This window comes from Sorex fumeus, unplaced genomic scaffold (genome assembly GCF_029834395.1).
Source record: "Sorex fumeus unplaced genomic scaffold, SorFum_2.1 ptg000014l, whole genome shotgun sequence".
In the NCBI taxonomy this organism is placed as follows: Eukaryota; Metazoa; Chordata; class Mammalia; order Eulipotyphla; family Soricidae; genus Sorex; species Sorex fumeus.
In genome coordinates, this window is record NW_026606071.1 from 18,784,197 (window position 1) to 18,810,532 (window position 26,336).

General features: G+C 38.0%; 1 protein-coding gene across 7 annotated transcripts in view; it reads right to left on the reverse strand.

The window, feature by feature from the left end:
* HYCC2 (hyccin PI4KA lipid kinase complex subunit 2) overlaps positions 1-26,336 on the reverse strand; it is a 74,159-nt gene that overhangs the window by 7,343 nt on the left and 40,480 nt on the right. For all 7 annotated transcript variants that reach the window (XM_056111683.1, XM_056111686.1, XM_056111684.1 and 4 more), the window contains 7 exons: positions 25,790-25,969; positions 19,784-19,864; positions 17,482-17,597; positions 8,237-8,332; positions 4,916-5,032; positions 2,095-2,182; positions 564-723 (listed from right to left, as the gene is read on the reverse strand). In XM_056111683.1, the coding sequence (XP_055967658.1) occupies positions 564-723; positions 2,095-2,182; positions 4,916-5,032; positions 8,237-8,332; positions 17,482-17,597; positions 19,784-19,864; positions 25,790-25,969 (838 nt within the window). The remainder of the gene's footprint in view (positions 1-563; positions 724-2,094; positions 2,183-4,915; positions 5,033-8,236; positions 8,333-17,481; positions 17,598-19,783; positions 19,865-25,789; positions 25,970-26,336) is intronic.

Below are 26,336 nucleotides of genomic sequence, written 5' to 3' on the forward strand. Positions count from 1 at the left end.
TGCACACACATAAGGCAGCAGATGAACAATGTGAGGTTTGGAAATGAATAGGACAAAAAAATAGTGATCATTAAAATGGCAATTAATATATCTTAGGCAAGACAACTAAATCATTCAAGTATGCTTATGAAATACTGCTGGATTCAGCACTTAAAAAAGCAAAGATAGAAATCTAAAATCTGTAACCAATTTTTTTTGGTGAATAATTTGTATCACATCGTTAGTTAAATTTCTCCCACAATGCTCATACATGCACCTTATTTTCCCAATACGGTAAAAAGAAAAATTTCTATTATTACTAGTAAAAAATAAGACCCACCCAAATTGATCACATTTTGTTTTAATATTCAGAAAGTACTCTAACATCTTTCTACTTTATTAAAAAAATACAAATATACATATATATGCATATGTATTCAGACATTGAAACCACATTTTTAGTGCTAATTTTTAGGAACTAAGCAATTTTACTTTATATAAAGTGTTTTATAAAATGTATTCACAAAGTCACTAAAAAAACTGTGATAAATTTGTATGATGGGCTATAGGAAATTTGTATGTACCTTCTCTTCTCCACCTATGACGACGGATTGAAGCTGTTGTAATAGCAGTCCGAGAAATCCTCGGCACTGTTGGAGTGACTTCCACTTTAAGAACTTTCTGGCCTTCTTGTGAAGAATCCGGAGCATCAAATGGTAATGAATTTTTCATGGCATTAGCAACCTAAAATGATGTAACATAAGTCTATATATAATTAAACCAATATATAGACTATCCTTATTCTATGTTTCTTCAACTTTTTAAACATGTGCTCAAAAAAGTTGCTCTATAAAATACAAAATCTAGGGGCTGGAGCGATAGTACCGTGGGAAGGGCATTTGCCTTGCATGTGGCAGGCCGAGCTTTGATCCCCAGAACTGCATATGTTCCCCCGAGCACCAGCAGGAGTGATTCCTGAGTGCAGAGCCAGGAGTAACCCCTGTGCATTGCCGGGTGTGATACCAAAAAAAATTAAATAAATAAATACATACATACATACAAAATCTAAAGGAAAAAGAATTATTTAATATTTGAACCCTAACATAAGAAAAATTTTTAAATAGGGCAAGAGAGATCAGCAGGATTGGCACATGAGGTCTGGGTGTAATCCTTGGTACCATACTGTCCCCCAAGTACTGAGCTGGGAGTAGCCCCTGAGCAGTCAGGTGTGGCCAAAAAAATTTTTAAGTTTCTGATTCTTCAGATACATAATATGTAAAATTTAATCTCCGATTAAAAAAATAAAATGTTAGCCTTTTCCTCTATTCCTTTGTGACCATCACACACATACACACAAATACACACACACGCACACACACACACACCATAAAACCAAAACTGACGGTTTAGAATTTAGATGTTTATGTGGTTAAAAAATAAAAATCAAGGGGTAAGAGAAATAGTAAAATGGGCAGGTCACTTGCCTTGCATGTGGTTGACCCAGGCTTAATTCTGAGCACCCCATATTGTCCCCAAGCACTACTGAGAAGGATCCCTGAGTGCAGAGCCAGTAGTAAGCCTGAGCATTACCTATGTGGCCCCCAAACCACCTCCTCCTCACCCCCCTAAAAAAAAGTCAATTTAAAGGATTTGTACTATGGCTTAAGCACAGAAAAACCTTCCTTCTATAAAAATTTGGGTGTTTATTTCTTCTCTGAAAAAGTTTTAGAGCAGTTCTGTAATTTATCTGAACTCTATTTTGATATGTGGGAAGAGATGACTGTAATAAGCCTTTTTTTTTTTTTACATCAATGCTTTGGATTGTCCATTCTGATGCATACAAAAATTTTTACCCATAATTCTTCTTTCAGACATATGCATGTTTAATAAGAAGTAAATTATAAAGGCCAGAGAGGTAGTAGAGCAGGCAGGGAATTTGCCGTGCACATGGTTAACCCAGGTTCAATCCCTGGTATACCATACGGTCCCTTGAGCACCAGGAGAGATTTCTCGGTGCATAGCTGGCACCAATCTGAGCACAGTCAGATGGAGCCCCAAAACAAAACAAAAAGATCTTTAAAAAATAACAATAAAGAACAAACAGAATTAGCTTACCAGTAGTGGTTGAGAAAAGAGTTCTAGCTGAGCTCTGTAAATGATGTCATCAAGGACTTCCTGGCCTAGCTCCCACTGTCCATTGTACCTATGAAGAAGTAGATTGTTTACTACCTTTAGCTAACATCTTTACTCTTCAACAACCACCTTTTTATTATTCCAAGTCTGCTACCTTGATTTTGAAACAAAATAAAATTCATATCTATTCATCTATAAACTGATCAACTCTTTCTTACAAGACAAAGAGAATTTCAAATACTTATATTAGTTTATAGATTTTGCTTCACAGAAATTGGTTTTGATCATTTGTTGATATTTAGGATAATATAATGTACAATGAAGAAAGGAAGTTGTTAATTTTTTTAAAACCAATACTTTATAGATTCCAACTTTTGGGCTAATTATTGTTTGGCTATATTTTAAACTAAGAACACTACATACAATTATATGTCACCAAATTCAACAACCTAAAGGAATTGTATTACTGCCTAAAAATATACAACCTACGAAGACTAAATCAAGGAGAAAGAAATCTGAACAGAACAATAACAAGTAAGGAGGTAAATGAGTAATTAAAATCTATCAAGTATTTGGATATTTGTGATATATTAAATATATATCTTTAGTATTTAGGGGCTGGAGCAATAGCACAGCAGGTAGAGCGTTTGCCTTGCACACGGGCGACATGGCCAACCCGAGTTCGATTCCTCCAGCAAGCTACCGACACTATCTCACCCTCATCGCAAAGCCTGGCAAGCTCCCCGTGGCGTATTCGATATGCCCAACACAGTAACAAGTCTCACAATGTTACTGGACCCGCTCAAGCAAATCGATGAACAACGAGAGGACAGTGACAGTGACAGTATTATTAAAGTGTCCATATCTCCCAAACTACAAATTCAATTAATTCCTTATCAAAATTCCACTGGCATTTTAATTTTAAAAAATCCATCAAAAATTTTTTTTCATCTTAAAATTTGTATGGAACCACAAAGTTCTAATAGCCAAGACAATCTGAGAAAGAGTAAACCTAACGTCATCACACTTACGACTTTTAACTATATTAAGCTTGCAGTAATGAAAAGTTTGGTATTGACAGTAAAGCAGAAACAGATATCTATAAATGGAACAAAGGAGAAACCAGAAATAAGCCTACCCACATGGTCAATTTATAACAAAGATACCAAGTACACACAATGGAGAAAGTAGTGTCTCTGATAAACGGTGCTGGAAAAAATGGAAAGCTATATGCAAAATAATTACAGTGGATTACTTTATGTCATGTTTTTAAAAAAATGGACCGAAGACTTGAAAATATAAAATTCATAGAAAACAAATAGAAAACTCCCTGACATCAGTCTCAATGATTTTCTCAGATTCCAAAAACCCAAAACAAAGACAACAGGAGCAAAAGCAAAGGTGGGGGGGGAGGGAGATCAGTGTATGCTGGAGCAATAGTACAGAGGGTAGGGCATTTGCCTTGCAAGTAGCTGACCAGAGTTTTTTGTTTTTGTTTTTTTTTTTTTTTGATTTTTGGAGTCACAGCTGGTGATGCACAGGGGTTACTCCTGGCTCTGCACTCAGGAATTACTCCTGGCAGTGCTTAGGGGACCATATGGGATGCTGGGAATAGAAACGGGGTTGGCCATGTGCAAGGCAAACACCCTACCCACTGCGCTATTGCTCAAGCCCCTAACCCAGATTCTATCCCTTCCCTGACAAATCAAACAGGGGACATCAAGCAAAACAAAAGAAACCATCCACAAAATAAAAAGGCAATACAGATTAAGAGAAAATATTTACAAATAATATAATTTCTTAATAAGGGATTATATCTAAAATATTTTTTAGAATACATATATGTCAATTTAAAAATCAAAGAATCCAAATAAAAATGTGCAGAGGATGGGCTTGAGAAAGCTCATCCTATGTGCCTGAGTTTAATTTCTTGCACTGCATAGTCTCCCCAGAGCACCAAGAGCAATCCTCGAGTATAGAACCAGGAGTAGCCCCTTAGTACTGCTGCGTGTGGCAAAAAGCAAAAGAGCAAAAAAGAGATTGGAATAATTTTTTCCAAAAACAACAAATGGCAAATAAAGAACCAGAGATAGGTAAGTGGGCTAAACACATGCTTAGCATGTGGAAGGCCAGGATAGATCCCTGGGACCATGTAGTCCCCCAGTACCATAGGGAGCAACTCCCAGCAGTAAGCCAGGAGCAGCTCCTGAGCACTTCTAGGATATTAAACAATCAAAACACAAATGTCTAATACATACACAAAAGGATACTCAATAAACTAATGATCAAGGAAATGCGAATCAAAAACAAAGAACTTTAGGGAGATAGCTCAAAAATGGGCTGGAGCAATAGCACAGAGGGTTGGGCATTTGCCTTGCACACGGCCAACCTGGGTTAGATTCCTCCGTCCCTCTTGGAGAGCCCGGCAAGCTACTGAGAGTATCCCACCCACACGGCAAAGCCTGGCAAGCTCCCCATGTGTACTCGATATGCCAAAAGCGGTAACAATAGGTTACTGTTGCCCACTCGAGCAAATCGATGAACAATGGGAGGACAGGACAGTGCAGCCCAAAGACAAGTGCACATGTTTTATAAGCAAGAGGTCTGGGTTCAATTTCACACACTATATGGCTTCCCATGCATTTCCAGGCATCATCTAACAGAACAAAATATGTATTTTGAAAAATTGTTTTAGAAAGAAGCAATGGTGCCCATTATAGAACAAATTACTATGCAACTAATAAGAAAACAGAAATAAATTTCTAAACACTGGGAGAAAGTGTTTCATATCCCACATACTTACATGGCATAATAAACCCCTGTGAGAAGTTGCACCATAAATTCTGGATCCAATACTATTCGACCACAGAGTTCTTTCCACTGTTTTTCATTTTGCCGTGGAAACCCACTCACACAAACCCTAGGAAATAAAGTATCATATGTGAATTCTCAATTTACTAACTCATAAAATATTTACTGATTATCTGCTATTTACCACTCACTGTCCTAGGCCTAGGCATATTTTGTTCTAAACAAGCAAAAAGATGAAAAGTAAATAAAAATGAAATGTGTCCTCATAAACATATTTATACAAATATCACTGCATCACTGTCATCCCATTGTTCATTAATTTCCTCGAGCAGTAACGTCCATTAATTTCCCCAGTAACGTCTCCATTTGTCCTGGCCCCTTCAAGGGGCTCCAGTGAGGATAGCCAGGTACAGGGGCAGGAGACTCTGCATTGTTCTCTTCAGGGAGCTTGGTTTTATAGCTCCTGGATCTTGGCCATTGATGGGATAACACGGCAGAGTCTCCTGCTCATGTGCCTGGCTGTCCTCACCAGGGTCCCTTGAACAGGGACGGGCTGAGTTTCCCTCCCTGACCCCGAGCAGAGCCCCAACAGCTGAAGACCTCCGGAACCTAGCCAAAGTCATGTTTAAGACCACTCTCCACACTCTCAAATGAGCCTCACACATGAAGGAACCAGCAGAGGAACCCAGGTACGCGGGACCCGGGGCTGAGATCTCCAACCCTGCTTGGATAGGGACTGGGCCTCCTCCACCCAGATGCCCCATCTTCTAGTAGCTAGACAGTTACACCACCAACAGCCATGTAATCCCACCAACAGCCAAGATCCAGAGACTATAAAACCAAGCTCCCAGAAGAGAACAATACAGAGTCTCCCGCCCTTGCGCCTGGCTGTCCTCACCAGGGACCCTTGGAGGAAAGTGGGTTGAATTTCCCTCCCTGCCCCCAGCAGAGCGCCGGCAGCTGAAGACCTCCAGGACCCAGGCACAGCCATTCTTATTATACAAATACATAGATATATGCATATATATTCTATTCGATATGCCAGACACAGTAACAACAAAGTCTCCAATGGAGACGTTACTGGGCCCGCTCGAGCAAATCGACGATCAACGGGAGGGCCTTTACCTTTACCTTATTCTAGTGAATTATATCATAAAGAAAACATCTCAGATATTTAACTCTTTCTTTCACAATCATCCTCAGGGTCTGGAGCAATAGTATAGCAGGTAGGACATTTGCCTTGCATAAGGCTGACCTGGGTTCGATTCCCAGCATTCCATATGGTCCCCTGAGCACTGCCAGGAGTAATTCCTGAGTGCAAAGCCAGGAGTAACCCCTGTGCATCACCAGGGTGTGACCCAAAAAGAAAAAAAAAAACCACAATCATCCTCAGCTCTTCACAAAAGAAACACATATCCCAAATTATATCAGGATAAGAATACGAGATAAAGAAATCGGAAAACAAATGGACACTTCAAAATACTGATGTGCCTGGTAGCTGGGGGTATAACTCAGAATCAGAGCAATTGCCTTGCACATACAAGGACCTGAGTCTGATTCCTATCACAGCAAAATAAACAAAACTGTGGTATCCAAAAGACTGTTTTTCTTTGTGATTTTTTCACATTATTATAGCTTAAATAACATGCTACAATATGACACGATTTTGATTACAGTTACTGTGCCTCATCACCACCAAAGTGCCTAAGACCACTCACTATTGCTGTTATTTTACTTCTTTTTTGTTTTTTATTTTGGGGTCACACCTGATGATGCTCAGGGGTTACTCCTGGCTCTGCACTCAGGAATCACTCCTGGAGGTGCTCAAAGAAACATAGAGGGTGCCAGGCCTTACCCATTGTACTACTGATCCAGCCCCTGTTACATTACTTCTTAAGTCTGTTTCTCCATTCCCACCCATCTCCTACCCCCCACTGCTTGTACACTATTTCATACTTCAAGGTCAAGGGGGTTTGTTAGCAGTTTAAATTAACTGCTCTCAATTAACAAAAGTTTTGTCATAAAGAGAACCACACTTTTTTCTTCCATTAACAGAATAGCATGAATCTGAATAGAGCATTTGTCACCCCTAGGAGAGACCAGGAATCTTTGAGTCCTTCTTCCTTGTACTGCATCCTGTATCATCCCTTGTCTCATTCAGGTGGGATCACTGCTGTTGTCTATGTTGGGAAGCCTATTTAGCAAGAAACTTTGGGTAGTTTCAGTAGTCAACAAGAAACTAAAACCAATAGGAACTGAATTTTGCCACAAAAGTGTATACTGGGCTGGAGAGAGCCTTTGGTGAGTTAAAGCAAACACTTTTTTTTTAAATAGGGGGCAAACACTTTCCGTGCAGGAGGCACAAGTCAGCCACAAACAAAAGCATGTATTTCCTTAAGTCTCAGGAAAGACTGCAACATCAGTAGACTTTTTTTTTCTCTGCAGTTCCACAAATCAAATTCAGGTCTCACATAGGCAAGGTATGTAATGTTTGGCTACATCCCTGGCCCTTCAGCTGACATTTTACCTGCAGCCTTGTAAACACTAAGCAAAAGGATAAGCTAACCCATGATTAAACTTCTGAACCATAGAAACTGTTAAGCAAGGAATGTATGTCATTTTAAACAGATAATTTCATAGTAATTTGTAAGAAGGTAATAGAAAACCAATACAATCCTTCTTGGGGGTGAGGTGCACTTGATTTCTCAAATGAGAATTAGTAGTAGGTTCCTTCCAGAATTGAAATTCTGTGACTAAATATTTTCTATCTCAAACTAATTTATATCATTTTAACCTTTTTTTTTTTTTTTTGCTTTTTGGGCGATGCACAGGGGCTACTCCTCGCTCATGCACTCAGAACTTACTTCGGGCAGTGCTTGAGGGACCATATGGAATGCTGGAAATCAAACCTAGGTTGGCTGCGTGCAAGGCAAACGCCCTACCCACTGTGCTATAGCTCAGCTATAGCTTTAGCTGTGCTATAGCTATTAGTTGTGCTATAGCTTTTACTTTCTTTTCCGAGGGTGAACATTTAAATTTTGGTCTTCATACTACTAGAAGTTCTGACTTTAAAAAGACGTGAATATACACTACAAATAAGTCATGTTACTGCTGATTTCTTAATCAATGCAGAGACAATTTGTGATATTTACAAAAAAAAGATTCTCCACAAACAGGACTATATATTGAAAGCTCTCAACGTGATTTACAAAAAATCGGCATGCAGATGGTTAAATATATAGCTAAACTATGAGAATGACCTTGACATATATTTGTCAGTTAAATGAAGGTTAACAATATTTATTATTCTCACCTGGAACCCATCTGACAAAGGGACTGGTAAGATGAAGCAGGCATGTATACAATAGCAGAATTATAACACAACATGAGAAAACTCAGCACTTCAAACCTAGAAAAACAAGAAGAAGGATTACTTTTGTTTGTTTGGGACCCACCTGGCAGTGATTTGAGCTTACTCTAGGTTCTGCACTCAAAGATCACTCCTGGCAGGGATATAGGGACCAAATGTAGCATCGGGGATCTAACCCAAGTCAGCTGCATGCAAGGCAAAAGCCTTACCTTCTGTACTATTGCTCCAGCACTAGGATTATAGTAGAGATTATAATAAATGAGTTTCATCATTGGATGGTTATAATAATGCCTTAACTGACTTTGATTTGTCAGATTATAATATCCTCTACTCATTTTTCTATTTCCATATTCCTTATTAAAGTTATCTCTTGCTTCTATCTACATTGTTGCCTCAAAAAATAAATCATTAAGTTTGAATAGATGATTCCCTGGATCGGTATAAATCCACCATTTATATATATATATATATATATACATATATATACATATACATATATATACATTCCCTGAATCGATATAAATCCACCATCACTGCAATTATAAAATCTGAACCCATTATGGCATTACAAGATCCTTTAAAATCCACCCACAACCTACCCTTTTACCCTTAATTCCCTCCCTTCTTACCACATACAACACACTACACCAATCATACCATTCTGTGAATATGCCATAACTTTTCATAACTGCTTGCTTTTGCGCATGTCATTCTTTCTTAGAATATACTTTTAGTTCACATTTAATTAATTTATCATTAGTTAATACTATGGTATCTTGGGAGTACAGCTTCACACCTAATTATGGATATAAAATTAACTGGCCTGCCAACAACATCTAGTCCCAGTTCACGTCCAGAAAAAGGCCCCTCCAACAATACCTCCCCTTTCTCTTTGGAAACCATCACAGTTTTCACTGACAGTACGAATTAGTTTTTTTGTTGTTGTTACCAGTTTATCTGCCTATTCATACTCAACAGTACTGAAACTATCTGGTAATTGTCTTTCACTTTTTTACTGATTTCACTTAGCATACTCAACTCAAATTTCACCCACTTTGTCCCAAAAGTCATGGTTCTACTGAGTCTATATACCACCACTTCATTATCTAGTTTTTTGGGGGAGGAGAGGGGTAAGAGGGAGGGGCACTTTGGGCCACAACTGGTGGTGCTCAGGGCTTACTCCTGACTCTACACTCAGGGATCACTCCGGGTGGGTTCAGGGGACCAATGGAGTGCTGGGATTCAAACCCGGGTCAGTCACATTCAAGCAAGCACCCTACCCACTACCATACCATCTCTCCAGCCCAAAGTTCCTGGTTGCAACCCAAGATGGAGTTACTTAAATTTTTAAACACTATTTTAAAATAAATGTCTTTATAATTTATTGTCAGTAAATGCTTAATTTATTTACCAAAATACTTGGGGTCCCCTTTTCTGAAAGAAAAGGGGAATATGAGTTGAAATCTAAAAGAACCTGATCTAGTCATCTGTTAACGGGTACTTAATTCCATGTTTTGGCTATTGTGAATAAAACTTCTTTAAACAGAAGGGCACAAATACCCTTGCAAATTAGTGTGTTCATATCCTTTTGATAAATCCTAGAAGTGTTACCATTTTTACTTCATTATTTTCAGCTTTGGGGGGTTAGACCCCAAAGTGCTTGGAGGCTATTCCTGTCTCAGCATTCAAATACTGTTCTTGGAAGTTCAGGGGGTCTGTGGGTACCGAAACTAAACTTTGTCTCCTATGTGCGAAGCATGCCTTCAGTCTATTAAGCATTCTTCAGTCCCTCCAGTTTAATTTTAAAGAATCCAACAGAGCAACAGTCCCATTTCCTTTACATTACTCCTCACCAGTACTTATTTCCTATCTTTTTATACAGGCTATTCTCATAATGGTTTTAATTTAATTTCCCTAGAAATTGATGTTGACCATTTCATGATGCTGAACATTTTTCCACGTATCTGTGTCTTCTTTAGAGAAGTGTCTATTTAACTATATGAATGTTTTGTGATTGTTCACTGGCTTTTTGATATTGAGCTGTGAGTTTGCCTTTTTGGAGTGGTGGTATAGGTTTGGGGGTGTGGGGGGGAAGATTTAGTCCTCTTCTTGTCCCATTGCCTTCCCCCCAGTTGTGAATTCTTTATATATTTTGGATATTAATCTTTATAGGATGTATGATGCACATTTATTAGGTTGCTTTTCCTGTATTTGGGCCACACCAGGCAATGCTAAGGGGACCATATGAATGCCAGGGATCAAACCTGAATCGGCCGAATGCAAGGCAAGCACCCTATCCACTGTACTCTCTTTACAGCTCTGGGCTGTCTTGTATTTTTCAGTGCTAGAAATTAAACCCAGGGTCTCACAAGTGTGCTCTTCCACTGAGCCACACCAAACAAAATAAAAAGCCCAACAAAAAAAGTTTTGCTTTTTGGTTGTTTCTTTTGCTGTGTAAAAGTTTTCAGTTTGACCCAGTCTCATTTTATTCTTGCCTTTGTTTCCTTTTTAAATGGAGATGGGTCTCAACACAATAATCTAATGCTGAGATGCCAGAGTGTATTACCTTACCTATGATTTAAAAAAAAATTAAGAGGCTATATCTGGTGCTGCTCTGAGGGCCCAGGGGTGACTCCTGATAATGCCCTGTGGAGCAGGAATGGTAGTGCAGTGCTCAACCTCACTGGTATGTGGGAGTCACCATATCTACCCTGAAGGTGCGGGGGAGGTATATAATTCCAGGGATCAAACTCAGGGCCTCTCATATGTTAGATATGAGTTTACCACCTTATCTATATACCCAGTCCATATATTCTTTGTATTTTATGGTTCTGAATCCAATGTCCAAGATGTTAATTTTGCATGTGGTATCAAGTAGTGATCAACATATTTTTTGCATGTAACTAGTCAGTTTTTCAATACCATTTATTAAAAAGAGTTTTTTTGGTTCCTCTGTTGTGGATTAGCTATCCATGTGTGGGTTATTTCTGAGCTTTCTATTCCATCCCAGTGTGCCTGTTACTGTTTTAACACCATACTATAGTAAAAACTATTCTTCCAATTATTCTTAGTAAAAATTATCCTTCCAATTCATAAATACATATGCCTATCTATTTGTATCTTTTCTTTGTAATGTCTTAGAGGTTTCTGATTTACTTTGATATTCTTACTGTAAGATAATTTTTCATTTTTATCCCCTTATTCTGTGCTCAGGGTCTGAACACAGGTCAGCTACGTACTACCTCTCTGGCACAAGACTGTTAATTTTCCTTCTCTTTAACTAAATGTTTGGGTACAAAAATGTAACCAAATGTATACTGATTTTTGTATCATGCCACCTTACTAAATTTATTTTTTTTAACTTTTTTTTTTTGCTTTTTTTTTTTGGGGGGGTCACACCCAGCGATGCACAAGGGTTACTCCTGGCTCTGCACTCAGGAATCACTCCTGGCAGTGCTCAGGGGACCATATGGGATGCTGGAAATTGAACCTGGGTCGGCTGCATGGAAGGCAAACGCCCTACCCCCGTGCTATCTCTCCAGCCCCAAATTTATTATTTTTAATATATACTTTATGGAGTCTTTATGATTATCCATGTATATTTTTAGCATCATCTACAAGGATCAATAGTTTTTTTTTATCTTTTTTGTTTGTTTGGGGGTCATACCTGGCAATGCTCAAGGGTTACTCCTGGCTCTGCATTCAGTAATTATTCCTGGAAATGCTTGGGGAACCATATGGGATGCTGGGGATCAAACCTACGTCAGCCATGTGCAAAGCAAGTGCCCTACCTCTCTCTATACTATCTCTCTGGCCTCTATGTAGGAATACTGCTATTTATTCAGTCATTGATTAGGCTGATTGAATTGTGCATGAACTCCACCTCTGGCCTCATATTTTCCCAATTTTTAATATCATTTCCTTGCTTAACTGCTCAAGCTAGGGCTTCCAAAACAACTGTTAAAAAGTGAAAATAATGTTGGAGTTTGGATATTCATTCTGGTTTTGTTCCAGATCTTAGGAGAAAAGCGTGTAGTTTTTCTTAATCACTAAGTATGTGTGTTGTGGGTTTGTTATATATGACCCTTATTACGTTGAAATATATTTTTTTCTATTCAGTTGTTGAAATTTCACTGTTTAATTCTTTTTGGCTTGGGAGGGTGGTGGTCACACCCAGGAGTGCTCAGTGGCTACTCCTAGCTTGGTGCTTGGGGGTCATTCTTGGTGATGCATGAAGTTCTGAAGTAAAATTAGGCCCCTGCATACAAAGCATGCATTCCTGGCCATTGAAACATCTCCCAGGCCCTAGCTGAGAGATTTTATCATAAACCGATATTGATTTTTTTTTTTTTTGCTTTTTGGGTCACACCTGGAGATGTACAGGGGTTACTCCTGGCGGTGCTCAGGGGACCACATAGGATGCTGGGAATCGAACCCGGGTCAGTCACGTGCAAGGCAAACACCCTAACTGTGCTATCTCTCCAATGCCCCCCACCATGTTGACTTTTTAAAGATGCTTTTTCAGCATCTAGTGATATGATCAAATGATTTATTATCTTTACTTTTGCCTTGCACGTGGCCAACCCGGGTTCGATTCCTCCGTCCTTCTTGGAGAGCCCAGCAAGCTACTAAGAGTATCTTGCCCGCACAGCAAAGCCTGGCAAGCTACCCGTGACGTATTCGATATGCCAAAAACAGTAACAACTATCAAAATGGAGACATTACTGGGCCCGCTCGAGCAAATCGATGAACAACGGGAGAATAGTGCAATGCTACTTTTGTGGGCGTGCTATATTACACTAATAAGTATGTTTATGCTGGGCCATCTTTGTATTCCTAGGATAAATATTATTTATAAAGAATTCTCTTGATGTATGGTTGGGTTTGATTATTCAAGATTTTGAGAATTTTTGCACGTTTCATCAGAGATATTAAATTTAATTTTTATTCTATTATTTAGTTTAGTTTAGTTTTTCTGTTTGTTCACTTGTTTGTTTGGCAACCCCAAGCAGTGTACTGGCAGTTCAGGGCTACTCCCAGCAATACCCAACAGAACTGGATGGTTCACTAATTACGCCAGCCCTGTGATATGATACTTTCTTGGGTCATCAGTACTGAGGGCCTCCAGAGCCATGTAGTGCTCAGGGAGTCTTGTGGTGCTAAGGACCAAACTTTGGGCCATGTACTGAAAGGCAGGCATCCTAAGTTATCGACCTAGCTCAGTTCCTTAAGCTTTTAGTAACTTTCATGGAGTGAGTGATCTAATAATGTATAGGGCCTGACCTTGCCCTAGAGGATGCTTGTCTTGTACACTACTGACCTGGGTTTGACTCTCACTATCCCATATGGTCCCCTGAGCACTGCTAGGAGCAATTCTCAGAGCCAGGAGTTCACTAAGAAGTCCAGAGTGTGGCCCAAAACCAAACAAATAAAAAATCATTTAAATTTATTTTAAAATTATTTATGGAATTCATTTTATAACTATAATATTATAAGCAATAAAACAAGAATAATATTTTACTGTGAACACAAGTTACATAATGAATAATAATGACACTAACATAATGGACCAGGAAGCTCAATTTCTAGTTTTTGAAGGAATGTTCATATTGTTTTCCAAAAAGGCTAGACCAGTCGGCTCTCCCACCAACAGTGAAAAAGTGTCCCTTTTTCCCCTACACCCATTCCAACACTGGTTGCTTTTGTTCTTTTGAATGTGTGCCAGTCTCTGTGGTGTGACTGGTTCTCTTTATTGATAAAGTCCAAGAGCTATGACTAAGTGGAAGGCTACAGAAATGCAATGAGTAATGGAATTAACGAGGAAAACTTCAATGACCTTAACTGACATTGTGGTAATATTCAAAGATACGGATACTGTGTCCTGGGAAAGTTTTTCCTAATATTGTGAACAGAAGGCATGCAAACTCACTTGTTCTCCAAATATTAAAGGAACATTATAAATGGGAAGTAGTAATATTCTCCAAGTCCACAAAGTAAATAATTTTCTGCACAATATTCTGTGGTATACAGACTGGGAAAAGTCAGCATCACCAGCAATAACTTCTAAAATTTGGGACCAAAGAACTTCTATTTGAGAAAATACTATCTTGTCATTAGATACCAACTAAAACTGCCCCTATACAGGGGAGTAAAGTAATCCTGAAATCTGAAATACCCATTAAAATTTGGTGATTTCAGAGAAATAGAAGTAGTGTCAGAAGACTTTAATAATAAAATGGAAATAGTATATACAGGAACATGCTACCAGGGGAATCCCTAAAGAGGATCAGAGCACTCCTAAGCATTAAGTCTTTATTTTTGCTAATGAATATTTTGGCACAAGCTGGCAAAAGACTATCATCACCTGGATAGCAGCCCATGAATACCACTCTGTTGAGTTTATGGATGCTAGTTCTATGATAATGGACTGTATGCTGTTTGGAAGACTGAGTGAAAAACATAAAACCAAATTAGCTGGATGGGTACACGTAAACTGGATGCTGTATGAAGTTTCACTTACTGATGGGTAATAATAGGCATTGGCCTAGATTTATGGTTAGGCAGGACAGCTAAAAATTTTTCATATGAGGAACTACCCTATGGAAATCACTACAGGTATTTGAGGAGTATATAAAAATAAAGTATATCTATGCCTATCAAGAGACACCTTTTTGAGAAGTAGGAGGTGATTTGTATCAGTAAGTACATACTGCAGTGTGCCTGCCTGAAGTTACCACTTAGGTCATGAAATAAGTGAATATGGCTATATGAAGTGATTGCTGATATGGTCGAATTTAGAAAAATTCCTTGTGCACCCTCTGAGATACAAAATGCAGTAAAAACTACTGTGTTGAGGCTGGAGAGATAAGAGAATTTCCTCGACAATCACCTGTGGTATTGCTTGCTGGCATAATAGAACATTTTGTTGTTGTTGTTGTTGTTGTTGTTGTTTGTTTGTTTTTCTGAGAGCCTGGAGAAAAACCCTCAGATTTATGGGCAGGTAATCTTCCACAAAGGAGCTAGGTGCATAAGTGGAGCAAGGAAAACCTCTTTAAATGGTGCTGAGAAAACTAGTCACATGCTAAAATATAAGTCTCTTAAACCATATACAGAAGTTAATTCAAAATGAGTCAGAGACCCAAATTTGGCCTAAATCCATAAAAAACAGAGAAGAAAATATAGGCAGAACTCTCCTCTCCACAGAAAGGACTTCAGAAGCATTTTTAGGGATTCGATATAACTGGCAAAATATAAAAATGTGACTAGTTCAAACTAAACAGTTTCTGCATTGCGAAAATAAAGGAAGTGACATCCAAGTGAATGGGAGAACATCTTCATCATACATCTGATAAATCTCCAAGATATATAAAGCACTCACAAAGCTAAACATCAAAAAGTCATGAAAAAATGGGAAAAGGAGCAAAACACATGTATCCCCAAAGAAGACATAGAAATTGTTGACAGGAATATGAGCAACTGTTCAACTTGTTACCAATCATCAGGGAAATGCAAAAGTCTACTTCATAAAGTGAAAACAACCAGGGTTGGTGGGGCTTGGAGAAAAAGAAACCACTGTTAGTAGAACTGCTGCCTAGATTAGCCTTAATGTAAAACAGTACATACGATTTAAATTAAAAATAAAGGAACCAGAGAAATTGCTCATTAGGCTGTGCATATGCTTTGTATGCAGGAGGCCTGAGTTTCATTCCCAGCACTATCAACAGAATTTCCAAGCACACAGCCAGAAGTAATTATCAATATTTCTATATATCATTATCTCAATAATTAAAAACTATAAGTGGCCTTGTCCAAAAAAGTTTGGTCTGCCCTACTATGAGGAAGTAATCTGCATAGATGTGTCTTTGTTTAGGGTATGGGGCTGACCACATCCCAAATTCTTAGGTGAAGGTTATCAGAAAAAATAACCATGTGATTTGTGGTGGGAGTTCTCGGTAATATAGTATTAATCAATTAAACTGGAAGATAACAGCAACTTGGTGTAAAATCAATTTAATCAATCATGCTTAAATAATGAAATTCAATTAAAAAGTGGACACTAGAAAAATAGGTCAAAGGGCTGAGCACATGCTTTGCATATGGAAGTCCTGAATTTGATCTTTGTAACATATGATCCCTTGAGTACCATTAGGAATGAGCACCTCACACCTAGTGGCCCCTAACCACCCTGCATGTGGCATGGGCCCCAACCCCCCAGGGCTTGCAAATAAACAGTAAAGCTTTTCTGAGTCTAACTTTATCTATGCATACTGTCACACACTGATGCCCAAAAGAAAAAATCCTGAGTCCATGGTGCAGACAATAGGTTTGTATTGGTTTTTGTTCAGGGAGGGGGCCACACCCTGGTTGCTCAGGTACTTTTCCTAGCTCTGTATTCAGGTGTGACACCTGGTAATGTAAGGGCACCATATATGATACTGGGGTTGAAACGGTGTCAACTGTGTGCCTTACCTCCTGTATTCTCTTTCTTGGAATCCTCCCAGACTCTACCCTATGTAGTGATTTTTTTCAATTGCATCATTTCCTTGTAATAGACGGAGTACAAAGTTTTCACTGAATATCAAAGAGTAAAGGTAAAGGTAAAAGGTAAAGGCCCTCCCGTTGTTCATCGATTTGCTCGAGCGGGCCCAGTAACGTCTCCATTGGAGATTTTTTGTTGTTACTGTGTTTGGCATATCAAATACATCACGGGTGGCTTGCCAGGCTCTGCCGTGTGGGCGAGATACTCTAGTTTGGACAAACTCCCAAAGCTGCATCTAGTGCAGAAGTAAGAGCAATTTTGGGGGCTAAGCATTTAAACTTTGCAGTCATTCTGTTTAAATTCAGGTACTACCATTCATTCCATTCTACAAATAAGAAAGCAAGATGTAGAGTAGATAAACTGTCTGAGAAGACAAACTTCTTCATTGAATGCTAGAACACAGACCCTGATTTGGCTAACTTCATGCTTGCATACCACCACCCACCTCTTCTAGTTTTGTACTGCTTTAAACAGTATAATCCCAACAAAGTACCAAGATGGACAGGTACTTAACTGCTGTAATGCTATTTTATTAGTATGACTTATTTATTTTTTGGTTACTTCTTATATTAAACTTGAACCAAAGTAATTATAGCTAAATATTGTAAACATAAATCATTATTACTGTTTATAAAGTTTTGACCATTACCGATTTTGAGCAGTAAATGTTTCCCTCTGAGGATGAAGATCACTATAAACAACCCTGATGAGATCATGCTGACACAAGGCCCCTTCTGTCAAAGCCATGGATCCGATTGTTGAGGGCTATTAAAAATAAGGTAAAATTGAGTACCATTAGAAATAAGGAAAAATATGAGATTGTTATCTCTAAAAAAAATTCTATTATGTAAATATATTTTGTTTCAAACAAACAGCAGTTTTCAGATCATTAGTTTCTTTCAAAACCCTTTGCATTTTTAATTATACACTCTACAGTTCTTTCTGGAAAAAATATACTATATTTAAAAAGATAAGATGAATTTTTTTTTTCTTTTTGGGTCACACCCGGCAATGCTCAAAGGTTCCTCCTGGCTCTGCACTCAGGAATTACTCCTGGCGGTGCTCGGGGGACCATATGGGATGTGGAGGGGGGGAGGGGTCGAACCCGGGTCTGCCGGGTACAGGGCAAATGCCCTCCCCACTGTGATATCACTCCAGCCCAGTAAGATTAATTTATATCAAGAATATGGAATAGAAATTGCCTAGAAGATTCAAGGGTATAAACACATCAATTTTATTTGTAACCAAGAATTCAGAGGAAAACTCCTTATAAGTAAATAGTACAATCTGTATTGAAAAATAGGATCAAATATCACTTTCACTTTGATAATGACATAACCGATTTCATGTATCTAAACTTCAAAAGAACCATTAATTCATACTTGTTTTATTAACATCCGATATTATTTCATAACATAATACAGAAACTTAATTAAAGTCTGTTATTCAAGACATAGTCTACGCTAAAATGAGTTCTGCCTAATAAGAAAGAAGCATTCTATTTCCAACAGAAAAACAAATCCCCAAGAAATTAATTAAACAAGAAATACTTGCATAGAAATGTGAGACTATAAAATACTATTTGTGGATATGAAAATAAAATTCAACTAGTGATGTTTCTTTAATGCTTTCCTCACAACCTTACATATTAAAAACCACTGTAGAAGTATGAGTCATAATATATTTTCTTAAAGAGAACATGCAGGAATTAAACTAACTACTTGATTATCAGTGTTTAAATATTATTTGCTCGAGCGGGCCCAGTAACGTCTCCATTGGAGACTTTGTTGTTACTGTGTTTGGCATATCGAATACTCTCGGTAGCTTGCCGGGCTCTTGTTACTGAACAGAAAACTTAAGACATCTTTATAAAAAAATTATTATACTGTTAATATTTTTCTAGACATTTTTCTAGAAAGATAATAAAAGTATATCAATGTAACAGGTGATCTGTAACTAATATAGAAACTTTTAAATGTTAACATTTTCAAAATTCGTAAAAATCACAGGCTGGAGCAATAGCACAGCATTAGGATGTTTGCGTTGCGCACAGCCAGCCTGGCCGAGCCCGGTTCAATTCCTCTACCGCTCTTGGAGAGCCTAGCAAGCTACCGAGAGTATCTCGCCCGCACAGCAAAGCCTGGAAAGCTACCTGTGACGTATTCAATATGCCAAACACAGTAACAACAAGTCTCTTGGAGACGTTACTGGGTCCGCTCAAGCAAATTGATGAATAATGGGAGGACCGTGACCGTGACCAATAAGAATCACAGACAGAAAATCACATTAATGAAAGAACTAAAAAGTAAACAAACCCAGAAAAGAACTTTTCCATTAATTACTTTCTATCTCTTCAAACAATAGCTCAGCTTTATATCACTAATTACAACCATCCAAGTGTAAGACCCAGATCAGTAAAGATGTGGTACATTTATCTCTGGTAAGAAACTTGCTTTATTTTTTTATTCAATACAAAATATGAGATTAATACCCAAGAATAGCTGAGATCAGCACCAGGAGGATTACTCCATAACTTAGAGGCCAGCCGGGTATTCTAGGGGGGCAGTTCAGATAGAGAAGGGAGCACCAAATAAAGGGTGTTTGGAGGATCCTCCCAGGAAGGGAGATGCATGTCGAAAGTAGACTATGGACTGAACATGTTTGCCACTCAATGCCTCTTTTGCAGACCACAACACCCAAAAGGAGAGAGAGAACACAGGGTATTGCCCTGCTACAGAGGCAGGGGGGGATGGAGGGATGGGGGTGGGGGAGATATTATCCATGGTGGTGGAAAATGGGCACTGGTGGAGGGATGGGTACTTGATCATTGTATAATCGAAACCCAAGCACAAAAAATAGTAAATCTACAACTGTACCTCATGGTGTTTCACTAATAAAAAAAATAAAAATTAAAAAAAAATTTTTTAAAAATTTCGCTTTTTCAATCTTACCTCATGATATATTGAAGGCTTGGATAAAGAAGGGATAGTGAAAGATAGAACTTTATTGTTTCCGTCTTTATCAGCAATTTCCTACAATTAAGAAAGTTTTAAAATTATCAGATGACTGAATCACAAAAATAATTATAGTTATGAATATTTATTTTGAAATAATTATAAATAAATAATTATTATAAAAAGCCAGCTCACTCCTGGCTCTGCACTCAGGAATTCCTCCTGGAGGTGCTCAGGGGACCATATAGATGCCAGGGAAGGAACCTGAGTGGACAAGTCAAAGTCAAGTGCCCTACCCACTGTCTAGTATACCTTTCCTAATCCATTAGCAAACTTGTTCAATTTGAAGGTGAAGTTATCTTTTGAGAGATACTGTGTGAAATACTATACTGAACCTAACAAAGCATGATGAGGACATAAAGCAGGTACTCACAGGACAGGGAGATTTTAAGAGATAAGATCTCTTAGAAACACAACTGAATTAAACAGATTAAATTAGCCAAGAGATCTATACTTATCCAAAAAGTATAATCCTGATTAAAAGAAATTGTTAGTTATTAAGCAATAAACCAATCACCTGACATAAGCTATATATTGTCATAATTTGTCAAAGAGACTAAAAATAAATTCATATTTAAGTGATTTTTATTGAAATGTAAAAAAAATAATCAAATGAGTAGGTGGGCCATACTGGTGCTCCCCAGGGGACCATGAGGTGCTGGGTATCAAAACCAGGGAACCACACCATGTGTTCTTAGTATTTTGAGACATCACCCCAAGCCCATAAGAAAATTATTGCAATTTTGTGATTTTTTTATTTAGTTAATTCTATTTTGACTTTTGTTGTTCTTCTTAGAATTGGGGGGGATGGGTCACAAACACCCCCAGTGCTGGGGGTTCTACTCAGGCTCTGTGTTTTAGGACTATTCCCAGCAGTGCTCGAGTTATCTCTCCGAAAGTGGGAGGGTATGCCCAGGATGAAAATCGGCTTCATATAGGCAAAGCATATATTTCATGACTGAGTTATATCCTCCCAACACATTTTTCAACTTTAAAAAGCACTTCATCTATCATTTAAAAAGACAACGGTGTCCTTTATTTCTCTAGTTTCTGGAACCTAGGATCTTTCAGAGAGAAAAAAATATCTGCATACCAATGCCAGCAATTAAGACTGAAATGTTCCTGCAACTCCTATTTTTTTTTTTTACTACCACTTTGATATATTATATGGGTGCTCAGTGGTTACTCCCGGCTTAGTTCTCAGGGTTGCTCCTGACAAGTGTTCAGAGGACTATGCTTGCCAGGGATCAAATCCCAGCCTCTGGCACGAAAAATATGCACACTCACTCTTTGAGCTATCTCCTACCTTACTTTAAATTTCTCCTAAAGCTCTTACCAGTGTATATAACTGGCATAAAATATATAGAAGTAGTCCTGGAAGACAAGTGGTCCAAGCTTGAGTAGTAACACAGATGAAACAACAGTAATAAACAAGTATAATAACCAAAGCACACAGAGTTAAGAATTTCCCTATAGGACACATTTCTGAGCTTAACATATCATAAGAGACTACCAATTATATGGGAACAATGGTCATACTTCTAATTTTGGCAAGTAAATGAGTTTTAAAAAATCTCCCTAGGGAAATTATTTAACCTCTGTGTAGTTCAACTAGTCACAACCATAACTACACCACTGTGTTTCAGATAAATTTTTATGCTGAGTGAAAATGACACCATTATTAAGCAATACAACTATTTTTTTATTCTTACAATTAAGCCAAATACTTCTGGTTTATCACTGTGTGTATCTGTGAAGAAAGGTATTCTGAAATTTGTTTGAAATGAGGGCAATATGTTTGAAATGGGGTGCCAGAATGATAATTCAATATACTATGTCATATTATAAATTTTCTTTCTAGCATTCTGCTACAAAAAAATATTTTTGATTCATGTGCTTCACTACTGAATTTCACTACATTAAACAAATTAATAGAAATAATACCTTAATGTTAAATAAAATATAAAACACTAAACTCAATTTTATTTTTAAAAATAATATAAAATGGCGGTGGAGGGCACGCCTGGTGTTGCTTAGGGCTTACTCCTGGCTCTGTGGCTCAGGAATCACTTCTGGTGATGCCTAAGGGACCAAATGCAGGACCATTTGTCTGCATAGACTGGCTGCAAGGTACAGGCCTTACCCATTATACATCTCTGTGTTCTCTAAACTCAATTTTATTTACTTATTTTTTATAGTATCTGGAAGAAAGGTAAAGGTAAAGGTAAAGGCCCTCCCGTTGATCGTCGATTTGCTCGAGCGGGCCCAGTAACGTCTCCATTGGAGACTTTGTTGTTACTGTGTCTGGCATATCGAATACTCTCAGTAGCTTGCCGGGCTCTCCGAGAGGGGCGGAGGAATCGAACTCGGGTTGGCCATGTTGGCCGCTTGTAAGGCGAACGCCCTACCGTTGTGCTATCGCTCCAGAAAGGTCAATTTATTATTTTATTATTATGGTTTAGGTAACATGGTTACAATATTATTAATGTTTGAGGTTTTGCTGTACAGCAACACCTTCACCATTATCAAAGTGCCCAAGACTTTCACTGCGTATGTCACTTAGAGTCCATCTTTTTTTTTCTTTATTTTTTTTATTAGTGAATCACCATGAGGTAGAGTACTTACAAACTTTCGTGCTTGCGTTTCAGTCATACAATGCTCAAGTACGCATCCCTCCACCAGTGCCTATTCTCCATCACCAATGATCCCAGTACCCCTCTCACCATCCCCACCCCACCCCACCCCCCCACTCTCCACCCCGCCTCTGCGGCAGGGCATTCCCTTTTGTTCTTTTTCCTTTTGGGTGTTGTAGTTTGCAACAGAGGCATTGTAAATTCAATTTTAAAACAATACATTCACTAAGAAACTTTGCAATCACTAGAGGAAATCGTGATATATCAAAAAAATATCCTGGTTTTAGGTATTCAAATGTTTTATTTAAATTTTGTTGTGACCAGAGTGATAGTAGAGTAGGTACGGCGTTTGCTTTGCATATAGCCAACCCAGATTCAATCCCTGGCATCCCATATCCCCCAACCACTGCCAGTAGTGAATCTCTTGAGTGCAGAGGAGCCAGGGGGTAATAACCCCTGAGTCTCACTGGGTGTGGCCCAAAACCATAATAATAATAATAATAATAATAGTAAAAATAGATTTTGTTGTTCAGGGGCTCACAGTGCATTTGATGAAATGATAAGGGGTCACATACTTGGCTATGGAACTGGGGCTCACATTTGGCAATGTGGGAAAAAGTTCAGGATCAAACTGGAGGTCACATACATGAAATGATGTAAACTAGTACTTCACCCATTGAGCCATATCCCTAAATCCACAAATTTTCTCCTTCTATAGGAGGAAAAAAATACCAACAAGTTACTCAAATTAGAGATTATTGTGCCTAAACCAGACATTCATTTAAAAATTTTACTGCTGACCACAGAACCCAAAAGGAGAGAGAGAGAACAAAAGGGAATGCCCTCCCACAGAGGCAAGGCGGGATGGAGGGGATGGAGGGAGGGAGGGATACTGGGACCCATGGTGGTGGAAAATGGGCACTGGTGGAGGGATGGGTACTTGATCATTGTATAACTGAAACCCAAGCACAAAAATTTGTAAGTCTATAACTGTACCTCATGGTGTTTCACTAATAAAAAAAATAATAAAAAAATTTTTTAAAAATTTTTAAAAAAATTTTACTGCTGACACCAGCTACCACTTATCAACAACAGGGATAAACATATACTAAATACCTCAGGCAACATTCCTAATTCTTGATTGTTTTTTATTCAATGTTTTGTTTTACAAATAAGGCAATGAAAGTGAAGATAAGGGCTTGCTCTTCAAGCCTGTGTTCAAGTCCCTTGAACATGTATCTAGCTTGCTTATTGCATGCTTCTCTGCCTCTCTATTTCTACTCTATGTTCTCTATAGAATCCTCTAAGAAGTCTATATTCTCACTTGAACACACACTTCTCCCTCTCTCTACTCTGATACCTGAGGTATAATGCTGGGGATAAATGAATGAATAAATAAATAATTAAATTTAACAAAGATAAGAAGTAACCTGCCCAAATATGAGTAAGAGGAAGGGTGTGGTTCTGAACAAAATATAAGTGATTCTAAACGCCATTCCTTTCCTCAAATTTATGTTCTACTGAGGAAAATTATTTCTAACAATAATTCTGTTTTTGTGTATGACACTAGGGATTCTCACTCATGTCTTATGCATATAAGGCATGCAATTTACCACCCAAGTCATAACCCAGGTCTCAGTAACAAGTATTAGGGTAACAACTGCTGCATTATAATACTTATTGTGAGACTCAATATTTTGTGAAGTGCTTTACTACTTCTCAACTTTTATTAAGTGAGCTGTTTATTTACAATCAATGCTGCCCAAACTGAGTGCCATAAAGGGAAAATTCAAAAATGTTTAAGGTGTTTAAGAATTCCTCTTAACAGAATTTTATATGTAATACAGATGTAATATAGCTTCAAAAATATCCTGCATTAAAAGTAAAAAAATTTTAATGCAGAACATTTATAAATACTGGTCAAATAAAGTTATTTGAAAAATGTCATAAAATGTTAATGTTGCCAATTATAATAGTTTCGTTTATTTATTGAAATACAGCAGTAACTACTTAATAAACAACTATATGTGCTCCATTTAGGTAGCTATTTCAGTAGCCATTTCAATTTCTTTTTTCCTAAACATCCTTTAAGTATAATTTCTTCAAGTATTATTTGAAAAGGACTTCAAAAAATACTCAGAGAGATCAGACTAGGTAATGCTTTGCAGGCAGCTGACCCAGGTTTGATCCCCAGCACCACATACAGTCCCTTTAGCCACACCATGAGTAATCCCTGAGCACAGCCAGGTGTAGCCCCAAACCTCCCTGGGCCTCCTACCTTCATACTCAGAAGTCTAAGGTAATGACACAATGAATTAGAGCATGTTCTTTGTACATAGGATTCCTGAATTTATTTTTGGTTTGCGGGCTACACCCAGCAGTGCTCAGGACTAACTCCTGACTCTGCTTTCAGGGATCAGTCCTAACGGTGCTCAGGAGACCATATGTGGAACTGGGAATCAAACCTGGGTTGTTCGCATGAAAGGAAAGCACCTGACCCACTGTACTATTGTTTCATCCCCAGGAATCCAGAATTTGATCTTTGGTACTGTGTGGTCCTGAGCATTACAGGAATAATCCACAAATACTAAGCAAGGAATAACCCCTGAGATCTCTGGGATGGTCCAGAAAAAACAAAACAACTTAATTAAAAAATCACTTAGGGCTGAGGATGTACACCAGTAGCTGGGCACAAGAATAATGTGGGAAATGCCCTGGGTGGATTCCTTGAAGGGAAATAAACTTAAAATAAAATTTCCCAAACTAGGGGGATTCCTTGAAGGGAAATAAACTTAAAATAAAATTTCCCAAACTAGGGGTCCTCTGGCTACTCAACAAACTGCTTAAGCCATGATCCCAGAGACTCAGAAACAAATCTTGGAAGCTAGCAGCTTTTGGCAGAAATCCCTCAGATTTAATTATTAAGATTTCAGAATTCCAAAATCACGCACAACATCAAATGCTATTCATAATCAGCTATAGAAAACAAACTGTCTATTGTTGCCTTTTCGGCAGATCTGAGTGTTGGGGTAAAATCCCAAATAATAATGGTGGGTCTGGTGTTGAAATATTGAATGTAATCAAAGTAGAGAGTGTAATGTGGAAATCATCTGCCACATAGGTAGTGGGAGGGTGTGGGATGAGGGATATAATGGGAGTTTTGACGGTGGGAAATGTGCACTGGTGAAGGGATGGGCGTTTCATCATTATATGACTGAGACTTAAACCTGAAGGCTTTGTAATTGCTCTCACAGTGATTCAATAAATAAATTTATAAAAAAAAATTCCCAAACTATAATTTACAACTTACCAAATTATAAATTCCTAACAGAAGTGCTTCAATACAACCATTACTTTGTCTATCTCGGCTAACTGTAAGCCGTAAATAAACCCACATCAATTCTGGCAAGAATTGTAGTGTGAACCTCTTAAGACGAACTTCAGAGCTACGATAGAGCTCAAATAGCTGGTGGCAAACAGGTTCTAGAAGCTAAAAGGAAAAAAATACACATTAGTTACTTCCAGTCTTCGGCTGTGACTATTTTTTCAAAGACACAAATACTTGTAATCCTCAATATTAAATTTTTGCATATTTTAATCAATACGACCTCGATTCTACTAACTTTATATATAAGGTGGTTATAAACTGACCAATCCACTATAAATACTGTGTCCACATAATAACAACATAACTTTCAATACAGCACACTATTAGATAACTAATTTTTAAACAATGTTTATATTTGAAGAGTTTTCCCTGTTTCTTGCCAACCTGTATTATCCTTCAATTTAAGAAGGTTTCTACTAGAAGAAAAAATTTTAAATACACTAGATGGAAATGAACTTTAAAACTCCAC